Source organism: Hipposideros armiger, unplaced genomic scaffold, assembly GCF_001890085.2.
Source record: "Hipposideros armiger isolate ML-2016 unplaced genomic scaffold, ASM189008v1 scaffold_885, whole genome shotgun sequence".
Classification (NCBI taxonomy): Eukaryota; Metazoa; Chordata; class Mammalia; order Chiroptera; family Hipposideridae; genus Hipposideros; species Hipposideros armiger.
In genome coordinates, this window is record NW_017732235.1 from 361,108 (window position 1) to 376,668 (window position 15,561).

A 15,561-nucleotide genomic window follows, 5' to 3' on the forward strand; every position below is an offset into this window, starting at 1 on the left:
AGATTATAGCACTATTCTTTGCTGTCTCTTAAATTGCTTTGCTGATGTAATATATTTCCAACTGTTTATTCAATTGAGATGCAGTGGGACTGGCAAATCCTTTTTTCACTCAAATATTTTTATTGTCTTTAATAGAATACAAATGAATAGAAAAATACTTTTTATTTATCTAATTGCACTATTAATGATCTTTAGATCTACTCCTGTCAGCATTTTTTTTGCCAGTTTTTCATGTTGATCAGAATCTTATTGAGATTATAAGAAGTGGCATATTTGGAGATTTTTAACTAATTTATCTACTGGGAATGGTAGTCAGTGGTCACTCTGTGTCTAATCTTTTTTCTGAAATGGATTCTTAACAGGGGTTCAAAAGCTGACACCTGCTATACCTTAGCCCCAAAGAGATGCTTTCTCATTAAACATTAGAACATTCATTAATGTCATTGAATTTAATATAATTTTTTGTTCCATCTACAAATTTTATTTTATTATGGAACACTTAACCCACAATCAGTGCATTTTATAATTTTAAGTCTGTAGCTACAGGGAAGAAACAATCTCACAGCCTCCTCTCTGTCTTGATCTACATCAAGCGTGTATGTATTCTTGGAAACCATAAGCCTAGACTTCTCCAAAGCCAGTGGTCCCTTGTTCAGGGGTAAACAGAAGAAGCAATCCAATTTTAAGTAATGGCAGTTTTCTGCAAAATTGGAGACATTCACAGGCAAAATTGCACTTTTATCTCTAGGGTACAGTCAGCAGCATGCCTTACCCAGATCTTTGCAGTGGTCTTGCTTTTATATGCGGCTTTCATTCTATTCACAGAGCATCTCTGTAAATCTCAATGGAGAGGGACTTCAGTGACTGCAGTTTAGAATGTCCTCAAGAGGAACCTGTCTAAAGTGAATGTGGCCGAGTGTGCATTCAGTCTCACAATATTAAAAAATGGGGGGCTGCGGGTTATATCGCAACGCTGTCTAAACTGATTATCCAGAACATAGGCTCAGTGTGATGCTAATTCTTTACATACATTGCCAGGCTAACCAAGTACCTTTTGAGGCTCATCCATCACAATTTATGATACATTACGTTAAATCTAATGTTATCCCAGGCTGGCGTTAGGGGACTTTCAATATTCAGACTAAGAAATTGCATCTGGGGAAAGGGATTTCTCTTCCCTTTTTCTATGGAATTTTTTTAGTTCTACAGAGTCTTGTTATGTACTATTGGACCCCTGTTATACTCTGGTACTAATCGCAGATTGATTTTAAGCATTTGAAATCTTAACTGGTAGCAGGAAATGACTTTAAATTAACATTGCATGAACTACTATAAATTGTTCACTGCAAAAGAGAGTGTTTAATTATAAATGAAGGAACCTGCTTCCCAGTTGATTAACTATATTAAACACTTTATATTTTCAAAGCTCAACACTACTGCTAATAAGCTATTTTTTACAGTGGGTCTCAGAGGGAGCCTAAGACTATCACCTCCTATTTTTATAATTGATGCACTTGACCCATCAAAATTAGATGGCCCATATTGGGCCACATAGAAATGAAAGACTAGAATTAGTTTCACATTCTTAATGTACCTGTGCCTAGTTTACAGAGAGCTCTGCTCTTAGTTTTCTGAGCAGCCAAAGTATGTTAGAAAACCAAACAGATTGAACTGTCCTCTGTTACTATGGATGACTGCACACACACACACATACACATACACACACACACACACTTCTTTTTTACTTAGAAAATTTCTGTTCTGTATGCAAAACTAGATGTTTTATTATGAGGTAACATAAAGCAAACTGAAAACGGTGGCTTGCTAGTCAAATGGTCAATGCCACTTATTCAGAGATTCCTTAACTTTAGCTCACTAGTAAGATTCACTTGTCCCTCTTCCTTTTTAGAATCTGTCATTCAGAATACGGATAAGATGCACTGTGGCCAAATTGTGAAACTGTCAGATACTGAGATCAACAAGTATTTGTGGCAATGAGTTCATTCTTAGAAGCTCAATTGATTGCTTTCTATCAAAAAATATATTTATATATCATATTTGATCTCATTACTAATAGATTATGAGATTTGTAATCTTCATTTCATGGTTTTTATCAGGGGTTTTGAATTGTTTAATAGTTTAAATCTGGTTTGTCTGATGAGTTTGCAGTTCTCTGAATGTCAGTATTACTTTAATATGTCGCTATGTGGAAAACAACTAGAAAACAAAAGCTGCCCAGTTATTCGCTGACTGAAATGTCAGCATTTTTTTGTTGTGTTTGTATATGGCAACCAACACATAAATTTGGAATTAAGTTTATTCTGAATGTGCCCCCATATGAAGCTATTGATAAATTAATATACACAATTTTTAAACTTTTGAAATTGTGAATTGTTCATTTAACATTTTTACTTAGGTTTATCATTTCTCTATAAAAACAGGATAAGGAAAATTCTTACCAAATGAAAGAAAACTCTCATTTAAATGTCAGAGTGCTAACAAAATTAAATGCTCCTTGACTTACAATTTTTGAGGCCCATTAAAAAAAGAAAAGTATATTCTATGATCTTATGATTTGCTTTGTGCTATAGAACTTCAGTTGCATTTGAATTATATATGCATATTATATACCAAATATTGTCACCAGATATGGATATTTTCAGCACATTTTCCTTTCTAAATATAATATAAAGTCATATTTTAGTGCCTATTAAATTATAAATATATGACTGTAGGTAATAGAATGCTATAATTTCTCCTAATTTTACGCTAGAGTCATGTAGTGATAACGATATGGTTAGAAATAACTAAGGTTCATAAGTTGTATTTTATTGTGGAAAAATGTAACTAATAACAACTTTAGAATGTGATTTAAATATGTGTCTTTTGGTGTTTCCATTAAGATTGAAGCTTTGTGCATTTTCTAAAAAACATTTTGGAGGGTTTTCCTCTAAGATTCAGACTTCCTCAAACTTATAAAACATTTCACATATATGCAGTGTGTGGTTTTTCTAGACTTAAGTATCATAAGTGTTTGGTGGATAGACTGGACTATAATCTGTGAGCACACAATTTGTAATAGATGAGGGTCAGCATTATATCAATTTGTTCATCTCATGTACTAAGGGCCTTGCCTAGAGCCTAATCCTGAACAGGAGCCCTGTAAATAGTTCTTGAATAAAAAGAAAGACATAAACATTGTTTTGATGCTTGTTTATTTCTCCTCACTGAGATGCAAACAAGAAAGCAGATAAAATATTTGGGACTCTAGAGTAAAGAAAATTAAAACCAAATTTTTTAAACTTTAAAAGTGTATTGATCTCTAGTGCATACCTAATTCTATAGATTTCCATGGTCTTTCCTGGCCTTTATTGGACCAGCTGAGGAAAATCAGGTTAAATTCAGGAAAGGTTATACCCCAAATACAATTAGAAGGCTCCCAGTACCTGCAGGTTTTCTAAATTCATGTCATTTTGCCAGTGTCATTAAACATTTAGATTTAATGGTGAAAGTTAATGAACAGTTTTCATTCTGATAATTATATTTCACTGCATATGCTACATATCATCATATAAGGATGATGATAAGAAAGGGAAATGGGTAGGATGTTGGAAGAGAGAAAAATGTGTGCATAGCAGAATCACTGCCATAAAAAGGAGCAAAGTCTATTCCATATGAGTCACATTATATCATTCAAAGTTCAGAACTGAAGCCCTTAGGGAGCCAATAGGTGCTTGCCCAGCAGCCTCGACACCAACCACCCAGGCGGTGACAACAGCACTGACGTTAGCCTCAGAAAGCACTGCTTGCTGTTTAGAATACAAACAGTGTGTTTTCCAGGCCATCTGCCAAGAGGTTCTTTTGGTCAAATGCGGGAGAGAGCCCAGCTAAGTTTCAATTAGAAACATCTAGGTATGGTAGAATCGAACAGTTGTAGCAAATGTTTGAAAAAAAAATTTTTTTTAATTTTAATTCAAGTTATTTCAATATTTGGAAATGTCTCATGATATGAACTGACTCAATTCTTACCAAACTAGTTTGGGTCAGCATGTAGATGCAACCTTACAAGAATTTTCTTTAATATGACATTCGTGCAATATTTGAGTTGTTTGGGTAGTTGTATAATCATTAAAGGATGATATAAGTAAGGAAGGAATTGAGTTTAACAATCCATATTCTTATTTTTAACTCTAATATGTAATGACTTTATATAAACAGTTTATTCATTTGTTCTAAAGTCAATAGCAATAATGTTTAAGTATCATATGTAGACTTAAAGCAGTTTTTTTTATATCACTGGGAAATATTATCCAACTGATTGAAATCACTGTTTAGAATCTCTAAGTGACTTGGGTCTTTACATTATTTCTAGATTACCTAAATGAGGTTTATTAATATGCACACTACTTGGAAATAATCAAGAAACATATATACGTTTTATTTTGTTTTACTTATTTCAGCCCAGAGATGATTACCTAGAGTGAATGAATCCCTAACATTATGAAAGTAACACTAACTACTTATGGAATTTTTATGTTTTAGCATTAAAAAAAGGACGATTTTGGATCACACCAGATCCTTATCACAAAGATGACAACATCCAGATTGGGCGTGAGGTGAAAATATCTTGCCAAGTAGAAGCTGTTCCTTCAGAGGAGTTAACATTTAGTTGGTTTAAAAATGGTCGTCCATTAAGAAGTTCCGAGCGGATGGTTATTACACAGACTGATGCGGATGTCTCCCCGGGAACAACAAACTTGGACATCATTGATTTAAAATTCACGGATTTTGGGACATACACATGTGTAGCATCCCTGAAGGGAGGAGGAATCTCTGATATCAGTATTGATGTTAATATATCCAGCAGCACAGGTAAGAAGCATATTTATGATGGAAAAGACGTTCACGTTGAGAATAATTTCCTTAACATTTAGCAGACAAAATAGCCTTCAGTCAACCTAAGAATACTTGTTTTTGAGAAGTTTCCTAAAACCAAATGCTAACCTCCTGAATGCCCAATAAATATCACCTTCACAGACAGTGCTACTTCTAGTCGATTTAGTTTACATGAAGTTTTACAGAAAAAGTGCAAATAAAATGAATAGCATTGGCTATGATAGATATTGGCTTCTAGGATAAAGAGTACCAGTTTGTGTGTTTTTTAATTAACTAGGAACCTTTGCAGCCTTAAATTATATTGACTAATAAAGTTGAATAGCAAATATCTAGGTTACAACAATTTTCGTAAATTTTAAACAACAGGAACTTAGTCCTTAGATGAAAATATTGAGGGAAAATATGAGTATTCAAATATAAGGTGTTTTATATTTTGTGTTTCCCACCAACAAAAACCAATGATAAAGATGTTAAAGTTGTAAAGAGATATGACGTTTTGAAGAAACTTATGATAGAACCTCTTCACAATGAAAATGGTTAAATATAAAAATATACTACAGTGAAATTCCTGTTTGAGGGATTAAAATGAAAATTTGTTATCAGTTTTATCTCAATTAATTGTACATCTACAAATGAGGAAAATTATAGGGTTTTTTGTATGAGAGGACACATTAGCTTAACTCAGGAAATTTTACAACTTTGTGATTCTATGAACTGTAATCAACATGCATCTGGGGGACTCCAAAGTAGCTTTATTTGTTTTGCCTGCTTGTTACTAGGCTGAATTTTAAGATTTTTATATAATCCTACAGTGAATAATATGTGTTGAAGAAATAGAGCAGAAATGTAGTTAACAGACACACTCTGTTTTGAGGAAATTTAAATATTCCACTTTTCCTTTTCAGTCAGGCAGCACTTTGACTCTTGTATGTTAACAGATTGACCTTTGAGTTTGTCTTCTCATGATTCCAAACTGCAGTGCATACTGGATTGCTTTTACTCCTTAAGGAATATAGGTCCATACTTCAGGCTGACCATATGTGCTCACTTTTCACCATTCTTCATTATTTCTAAGGGATATTCAATTTTTACCAGCAACAATTAATGTAAAAGTCAGGGTGATGAAAAATATTTGTTGACAGATATCCTTTTCTAGATAAACAGTAACTATTTTTTATCTAATCTAACCTGTGATTCAAAATTGGTGCTAGCACTAGGAGATGGACTCATTTAGGGTATCTAATGGAAAGCTATTGATACGCTCAGTCTGTTGTCATTCATTTATGTATTCATTCAGTCACCAAATATCAATTGCCTATATCAGTGTGCTGAGTGACATCCCGCATATGATATTTCCCGTGAGTAAGAACTATTTTGTAAGATCCAGGACCATATGTCCTTATTTATGAAGGGCACTTTTCCAGAATTGATCTACACTTAATTGTAAGCATTGCTTTGTTTGTTTGCTTGTTTTCCTAGTTTTATTAGCTTGTTTCTTTTTCAGAACCAATGACACAAACCCAGTTCAAAGAATTAATGCTTCTATCTAAACAGATTTGTCTGATGGGAGCACAGGTCATAAAATTTGGACACAGGGGGAGCACAGAATGGAGAGAAGAAAGGAGCATTAAGTCATTAATCATGAAAGGAGCCCTAACATTCATGTCTAAATATACTAGTTATGTTGCCTATTTTGAAACTCTGTATTGTAAATTACAAAGTACAGAAGATAACCAACATTGACTCATGAAATTTCCAAATATCTGAAAAGGAAAATGCCAAAAGATAATCAGAAAAGCAGAAAAATACTTGCAGAATGCCTTTCAGTAATAGAAGATTATTTGTAACAATGAAAGTTTCTTAAATTACCATTTTGTCTGGTTACCAAAGGCAACGATGCTGGAAAAAAGGAGACATGTTAAATCCTCTTCCAAACACCCTTTTGCTGTCCTCCCCACCCCCTCAGCCCCACCACAGACAGACTTGGTTATTGTCTGTCTCCCTCCTAGAATGAAAGTCCCACGAAGTCTGGGACTTTGCCTGTATTGTTCATTGTTGTAATCTCAGCACCTGGAACAATACATGGCACTTAGCAGGTATTTCATAAATAATTATTAACTAAAGAGATGAGCTAATTTGTGCACATAGCTTTTTTTTAGGTTTTCTTTCTTCTTTCTAATACCTCTGCAAGATAAGCATTTGATGTCTCTCTTCCTGCTCTTGTAATTCCCTACTGACTTTAAGAAGTTATTCAGTAGACCAATGTATACTGAGTTAATATGTTATCACTCTCAGGAGCAGGACTAGCTCCCTAATTTGTGGTGTCCAGTGAAAATAAAAAAGTGTGTCCTGTGTTCAGAGCTTGCTAAGAATTTCACAATGGCAACGTGAGAGCATTAAACCAAGCATAGGGCCCTTCTTAGGGTGGCTACACAGGGACTGGCCTGTGCAGGGGATTGTATTTTGATAGAGAGGATGATGTGTAACCTAAAGGATGAGTCACTGAGGGTGATTACGTATTCTATCTTCATGCTGGAAGTGTCTTTGATGTTCCATTTTGCTTACAGAAGAGTGGAATACCAACATACAGACCTACAGTGTTGTGGGTCTGAGATTGCCTGATTCAGTTGATATCACTAAAAATTATTTTTATGACCACATAGTAGAAGACTACACTTAAAATAGTGTTTTGATATGAAATACAGAGATATTCCTGGGCATAGAGTTTGAACAATGAGAGTGAATAAGCTATAGCATGGAGAGAAATATTGGACTATATTAAATCTATGAACCAAATAGGATTCATAAGAAGTTCCCACAAATTGGGTGAGTGAAGTAACGAGAAGAACACGACTGTTAAGATACAAGTAAATATGTGGTGAACTCTTAAATTTTGGGTCTTGCTGGTTATATTATTACTATCTGAGGGAATTTAGAATCAACCAAGTGGTCAGAGGTTTTCTTACGTGTTAAACATCTTCTTTATGTTAAATGTAAGCGATTTTAGGGTGTCATTTTAAACATTAAAATTTTTTTCTGAACCTTTTGTTTTCATACAAAATTTTACATTGATTTCTAATTGTTACTATGTTTTAAAAGACATATATGAAACTTATTAAGATAAGGATGAGATACCAAAAGACACTTCTGCCTAATACAGTTTAAAAACCAAATTTTTTGTTAATTTTTTAATTCAAATTTTTACTTGTTTACATTTAGGTACTTGTTTTTTGTATTAGAAAGGAATTTTAGCATTTTTTAACTAAAATTTATTGGGGTGACAATGGTTAGTAAAATTACATAGGTTTCAAGTGTACAGTTCTGAAATACATCATCTATAAAACCATTCTTTTAAATGACAGTCACATCTCTAGACATGTTTTTGAGGATATTTAAATTGAAATATAAAATATATCAGGAAAGTAAATCATAGTTTACATACTTGTTAGTTTTTTTAAAAGATGTAATTTGATTTGAGATAAAGCTTTGAAGAGAGAGGCTATGTATTTTAGAGTTTGTCTTTAGATGCAGTTCAGTGAATAATACAAACTATGCTATAGATGATGATAGATTTTGTCTTATTTTCTCATTAATTCAACATGAGAAGCTTTTTTCCCTCCCAATTCTATAAACATTCACATTGTTTTATTGTGAGCATTTGTTGTCTTGTCAGTTTAAAATTTATGTTCCTTGTAGATTCTTTTACTGCGTTCCTGCTCGGTATCTGGCTCTATGTCATATGGGGCTAAACATACGGACCTGCCCTAAAGGAGCTTAGGCTCTAAGTTGTCAAATTACTTACTGTCAGGTGACTTCTAAAGTAGATACAATATGTATTGGGATGGGAGCTGTGCTTAAAGTGTCAGAGATTTCCGGGAGAATTGTAAATGCTTCTGGCACTATGGGCACAGGAAAGTTTTACTGAAACATTACATTTGAGTGAAAACTTGTTGAAAGTAGCACTGTGATAGTGACAGTGGAGGGAGGGTACATTTGGCAAATAGACAGGATGAAGAAAGTCCCAGAAATATTAGTGATTATGTATTTCTTGTGTTTACTGTAGGATTAATAATTAATATTAACATAGGCAAGTTATATTGGCCTATTTCAATTGTACCATTATCATTACTAAAGCTGTATTTTATCTGGCTAGATGGCAGGTCACTTAAAAAACACATTGTCATAAATTTGTCAATTACAGATTAAGTATGCTGGAATTTTAATTGTTACAATTCGATTTTGTAAACGGAAAATTCTGTACATACTTGCTGAAAAAAATGCATGTGAACTTTTGCTTAAAATTTTGGCAACAGTTAATATCAACCCTTAAAATACTGTCACTTAGTTGTTATTCAGTAACATAAATATAATTGTTATAGTAGATTTTTAATTTTCAGAGGCTTGTTGAAAAATATACCGTTTCTTCCTCCAGTGTTGCCCCATAGTCACGTTGTTGGATGCTTGTTAGCTTGCACGTATTCCTTTGTGTGATCTGACAAACTTATAGGTTTACAGTAAACTCAGGAATGTCTGCATCGTGTCTAGAAAATATAAACAGTGAGGCGTGATCTGTGGAATCCTGCGGTGAGTCATCTGTTGGGCAAATATCGCAGAGGACCCAGTACCAAATAATGATATTTTCCTCCCTTGGGCATGTTTTTATAGCAGAAAATGGAGCAAGGTTTAGAGGATTAAACCAGAAGCATCAACATACGCTAAGCATAGGTGCGCAGAAGTGACCAATTGAGAAAATTAGTTTGAAGGGCCGGCTGAGTGGCTCAGTTGGCTAAGAGCTCGCTCAAGAGTTTGAGCTCTGAGCAACAGCGGTTCGAGTCAGCCCTAGCTGAGCAGCCACTGAGCTGCCAACAGGTGGCAGGATGGCTCAGCTAAAAAAAAAAAAAAAAGATGAGAGAATTAGTTTGAAATTTTAGCTTTGCTGCTGACTGACTACCTGACTGTTTACTATTGGGTTGTTGAAAAAGTCATGATGTATTTTTTCTGTTTTTCATTGCAAAAATGAGTCATGACTTTTCCGACAACCCAATATATAATCATGATAGGTAACAAATGTCTTTATGAGTATTCACACCTGTGAAATAAAAGTTCTTGATAGCATAGGACTATGACACACAATTAATAAGAATAGTTCATGAGCAGGAGGGCAAAAGGAAAATGAAGATGTCCACTTCACTGGATTTACTTATCTACCCTTTTCTAGTTAACAAAGAATAGAAACTCATGAAACTCCGCTAATTAAAACTGCCATCTGTAGAATCACTATAGTGAATGATCTGGTGTTGGATGGAAGAGGAAGTCATAAATAAGACTGACACGTGTAAGGCCTGGTGATACTTTGATCAGAGGAAGCTTCCATGCAGTAAAAAGCTATGGGATTGGTTCCTGAGTTACTGGACAGAGGAAAATTAATTGTATTCCTTGACTCCAGAATTAGGATGTTCAACCCATGATCTCCAAATTAATGATGGAAAACAAGTGTCGGCCATCATTTTCTGTAAAAGGGTCAGTTAGCAAATATGTTTGGCTTTGTGGGCTATGTGGTTTCTGCCACAACTATTCTCACTCTGCTATTATAGTAGGAAAGTGGCCGCAGACAGTACAATGAATGGGCCTGGCTGTGTCCAATAAAACTTTAATTATGAAAACAGGTGATGGGCCATATTTTGCCCACAGGCCTTTGTGTGCTGACCTCTAACATAGACGTTTGAAACTCTACTAAGAAATAAAGTAAAAAATCTGAACTCTATGGACTGAACTAGGCATTTAAGGTAAAGCCACATATACTAACTGTTGTCTACACAAACAATGTATTTTCTATAGATAGAGGCAAAAATCTCAGTTTTTCTTATTCCTCATTTATGTATGTATTTTCTTGGGTCCCTTGTTAAACTGATCATTGTCTGGGAGGGTGATCTAAATTCTAGAATTATGCTGCAAGGATTCTTGAGATTATTTTGTAATTGCTCAAGTCTCATTCCTAACATAAAAAAAAATTTCTGCTGTCATCTGTATTTTCTTTGTGACCTCTTTCATCTATCTTTTACCTCCGTTTATATATCTATATTTAAATGGAATGGCTGAGGAGACAATGAAAAAACACAACTAAAAAAAAAAAGAGAGATATACTCTGAACTTTAGAGTCCCCTGATTGTGGAGTAATTTTCTTTTTTCCTGAATAGCTGATGGGTTACTTTTTCTACTGGCTTCAGGCAGAACAAGTTCAGAGAGATTGAATTTACTCTAAGTGTTGAAACCTCTCTCAGTTGATTCTTGTGCTTATTGGAAAGGGTATTATATCTGTCCTAGATGTGGGCCAGGAAGAAGCCTAGTGTTTTTCACAGTGTGTCAGTAGGGAGACTGTCAATGTAAAAAAAATAGTGAATTATAACTAGCACAGCTTTTCTCACTTTCTTTACATAGGCCTTCCTCTTATAGCTTTGGGACCAGAACCAAATGGGACTAGCAGATATCTTTACTATGGTACTTAGAGCCTTAAATTGCTATTGCACTTAGCAAATTTTCTAGAGAGACAGTGAACTGTGAAATACTCGTACTGTTTTTATTAACCATGTACACAAAACATCCCTTAGGAAATATTGGGCTATGCATACTTGTAGAGATACCCAATTCCTTTTATTCGTGCTTTCAGTAAAGTACAGTATTAATGTTTGCTTCTATGGTAGGCATGGTTATATAAATTCATAGTTAGGTATATAAAAGTTTACCAAGAATATTTTATGCTTAACATGGCCTATTTGAAAATAGGTTTTAGTCCTTACATTTTTTCATTTTAAAAATTATTTAATAATTTGAAATGATTTTTCCTGCTCACATATGTTAGTCTTGCATTGTTCAGTGGCTGATGGAGGTTTTCTACAAAGGACACTTGTAAATGCAACAATCTGGAAATGGTGGGTGTGGCTAGGGGACTTGACTGGAATCTGTTTTTGAATAAGTAATATGGTTTTCCTTCAGATTGTATGTTTAAAATAATGAAAGAAAAATAGCAGTTTTCTAAAGGTGTTTATACTCACACTTAGCTAAGTTTGAGAAAATGTCAGTTGTCCACATCCAATATTACTGTTGGCATGATTATTATTATTGTTATCGTTTAACCTCGGGTAACATTGATGGAGATTGTGGGGTTTAGAGCTTATGTTCAGTTCTCTGCTGCTTTTGATATCAGCCATTCAAATAGTCAGAAATCCATGCTCAAATGTGTTTAGGGTCAAGATATTTTCAGAAGACTTACCAAGTGCCATGTAAGAATGTGCAAATGACCTGAGAGAGAAATTGCTAACATTACACAAAGTAAAGTTATGATGGATCAGCTAGGAGCGTTTACAAAGGCTTCCTGAGACTTCAGAGTTTTCTTAATGAAGATAGGAAATCCAGCAAGAGAAATAAACACAGTATTTATAGCTTCCATCATTGGTGATTTTTTTCCTTTCATTTGGTATACCTGTCCTTGATTTCACAAGCTCTCAGTCCTAAAGAAATTGACCTTAGTTGAGGAAGATTGAAGCATGGAAATATAAAATTGAGAGGCAAGGTTAACTGACAATGAAGTAAAAATAATACCAAGTGTTCTTATATAACAAAGAGAAATTAATATAACTGTCACCTACAGTCCAGGGATTTATTCATGAAATATAGTCCACCCTTAATTCAAAAGGTATTTATTCAATAGCAAAAGGAAAGGGGCTATAGGAAGAAATAAAAATGTATAGGATCTAATTCATAATGGATTTTATATCCCGGTTGGAATACACTTGAAAAACTTTAGTCACAGATAAAGTCTAGTATTTGCTTTGTGAATTCAGAGTGACACAGAAGCATACAGGATGGACTTATTGAATCTGGTCAGCAAGAGTTCTATAGAGCAGGTGGCATCTGAGTTGGCTTAAAAAAGAGAATTATATGGTACGAGATCTTAGGGAAAAAATATGAATGTAGTTACATCTCACTAACATAATAAAGAATGATCAAAGTATGTTATCAAGGGTTGCATGATCAGGTTGGTGTTTGGGGGGCCTATTCATGGAATGAAGCTGGAGAGTTCCCCAAAGAGAAAATTAGAGGAAGAATGGTGGAGAGATGAAAGAGTATTTCAGGAGACATTCCAGGGACTTCACAGTCAATCAACTGGGCAAAGAAAACTTCTCTTTCCCCGACAGGATGGACTACCTTTGTTTGCATTGTGAGGAGATATTCATTGAGTCATTTAGAGATAATGTGAGAGACAAGGCAGGAAAATTTTATTAGGAAGTATACAGCAGTGGGAATAAGCCATACTTTATGGATATGTCAGGTGAGAGAGGAAAAGGTACAGAATGCTTAGCTAATAGGAAAAGCATGAGACTCATTCATGAACTTCATCTGAGAAGTTAGCTGACCGCTTTGCACCTTAGATTCCTTGTCCCTCCATTGTAGCTTTGGGACATTTTTAAGGAAGATTTTGAGGAAATGGAATGGGGGGGGGGAAAGGAACATAAAAAAACAAACAAAAAAAAGCCTACAGGTTGGAGTGTGTGTTTGGGGAGGGAAACTATTCATTCAGCTGAAGAGATTGATAGGCATCAGATGAGGTCTGAGCAGCACTTACGACCTCCCCTATTAAGGGCCAGTTAAGTCAGTGACCAATGAATGCTCTTGGGTCATTTTAAGAGAGGGCCTCACTGACATCAGGCGCTTAATGTGGGGTGGAGCCCTGGACTTCAGTCCACGCCCAAGTTTTATGACCTTTGGTCTGTCTACACCTCAAAACTTTTCTTCCATGGAATAAAGGGATCAGCCAGGCAACTGGTTTTCAAATGTTATTTCAATGATAACTAGCGATTTTTGTTTTCTTTTTAAAAATATTCTCAAGGACCACTGAACTGCTGGGGGAGGGAAAATAATCAGCTGAGAATTTTATCCCCTTTTCCCTCTTCCAACTTCAGTCAGAGCTAAACACATATCTCTCTTATATATAGGCCTTCTATGTGAGATTATATTTGAACAAAATATGCTGACTGGAATTCACACACATAGGCATGTGCATACAATATTAAAAACACGTAGTTGAAAACCATTTGCTTGGATGAGTTCTTCAGTTTCTTTCAAAGTATGCTGTGTTTTTATCATTCCAAAATGTGATACCTCGGTTGTTTAAAATATGGAAATGCCACATTCTGAGTGAGAGATTTGAGGTTGTGGAAGAGGTTTAAGAGGAAATACTGACTTGGGATTAGCTGTAGTTGAGGTCTCATAAGACACCCTTTTGTTTTTGGTGACCAATTAGAAAATGAGGTTTAATGACTAGGAGAAAAGTCAGAAGTAAAACATGGACTTCACAAGCAACTGCATTAATTAGATGTGGATGAGCTTATCCCAGCAGAGAATATGAGGCAAAGATAAAAAAACAACAACAAAACAAAACAAAAAATCCAAGGAGATGGTGGAAAAAAAACAGATACCATGAAGAAAATGAAAAAAGTGTTGTCAATGAAATCAAGAAAAAAGAGATCCTCAATTTGTGTGTAACAGGGGGATACCCAGTGGAAAACTTCCTGTATTTACAGAATTTTTAGGGCCTTCAATATGCCTTTATCAGCATGTGGAAGATTATATTTGTCCCAGATACTTTAGTATTGATGCATAGATTTTGATGATAGAAGTAAACTCCTGTTTTCCTTCAAGTGAAAGGATTATCAACTGCAGGAGGGAGTGGGGAAGGGAGGATGGAAAGGAGACAGAATAAAAGAGAAAATGAGAGAGGGAGTTTTGTAGAAAATAACAATTACTATAATCTCTTTTCAATGAAATCATTTAAAGGAGTGAGAGGGAATATTTGAAACATCTTTTGTTTGCCTTCTCAGAAAGTTATAAGTTTTGAGAAACATAAATTATATTAATATTTTTACCACTTACTTTTTGGGACAGAATAAATGCAGTTTGGCTTCATTAAATTAATGCTATTTTATAGAATAGTTCAATGAATATTAATCATGTTTATATATTAGAATTTTCTCACATAAAATTGAATCTATAATTATGGAAATCACATTGGGTTTACAATTTTCCTCCAATTATCATCAAATATCCAACTTTTCCCCCAAATATTAGAACAAAGGTCCTACTTTACAAATTATAGTTTAGCAATAGTTAATTAGCTATTATCTAATTTCTGTGTCATGTGTTGAGGATTTCTTTCACTTGGCACAGTTAAACACTTTTTTAAATTCCCAGATTACATTAAGATAAGAACAAGTCAATGAGAAATAGGAAAGAATGCCCAATTTATGCTCCTTCTACCCTTCATCCTTTTCTAAGTGCAAGCAATGAAGACATAGGAACTATTTGAATTTTAAATGACTGAAGATAGATTTCTCTAATCTAATTAGGAATAAATACCATTAGTTAGTTCTATAATTTGCATTTAAAATTATAATAACCAGCAATAGTTTAGAATTAAAGACAAGCTTATGACAAATGTGTTCATTCACTGATGAAGGACACATGTCTCCATCAAATTTAGAGTTAAGAATGGATTATAAATCAGGATATATTGTTTAAAGCCATAATATCAGAATTTACTCTGGATTTTTTTGACTAGAGGAAAAGATCGAGGTGTGGGAAGTGCTATTATACTTAGTATTTATGTAA

The 15,561-nt window shown here is 34.4% G+C and overlaps 1 protein-coding gene across 1 annotated transcript in view; it reads left to right on the forward strand.

Moving 5' to 3' along the window:
• MDGA2 (MAM domain containing glycosylphosphatidylinositol anchor 2) overlaps window positions 1–15,561 on the forward strand; it is a gene marked incomplete at its 5' end in the record, with an annotated part of 518,288 nt that overhangs the window by 263,952 nt on the left and 238,775 nt on the right. The window contains one exon of the mRNA XM_019630047.1: window positions 4,543–4,872. Coding sequence (XP_019485592.1) covers window positions 4,543–4,872 — 330 coding nt within the window. The remainder of the gene's footprint in view (window positions 1–4,542; window positions 4,873–15,561) is intronic.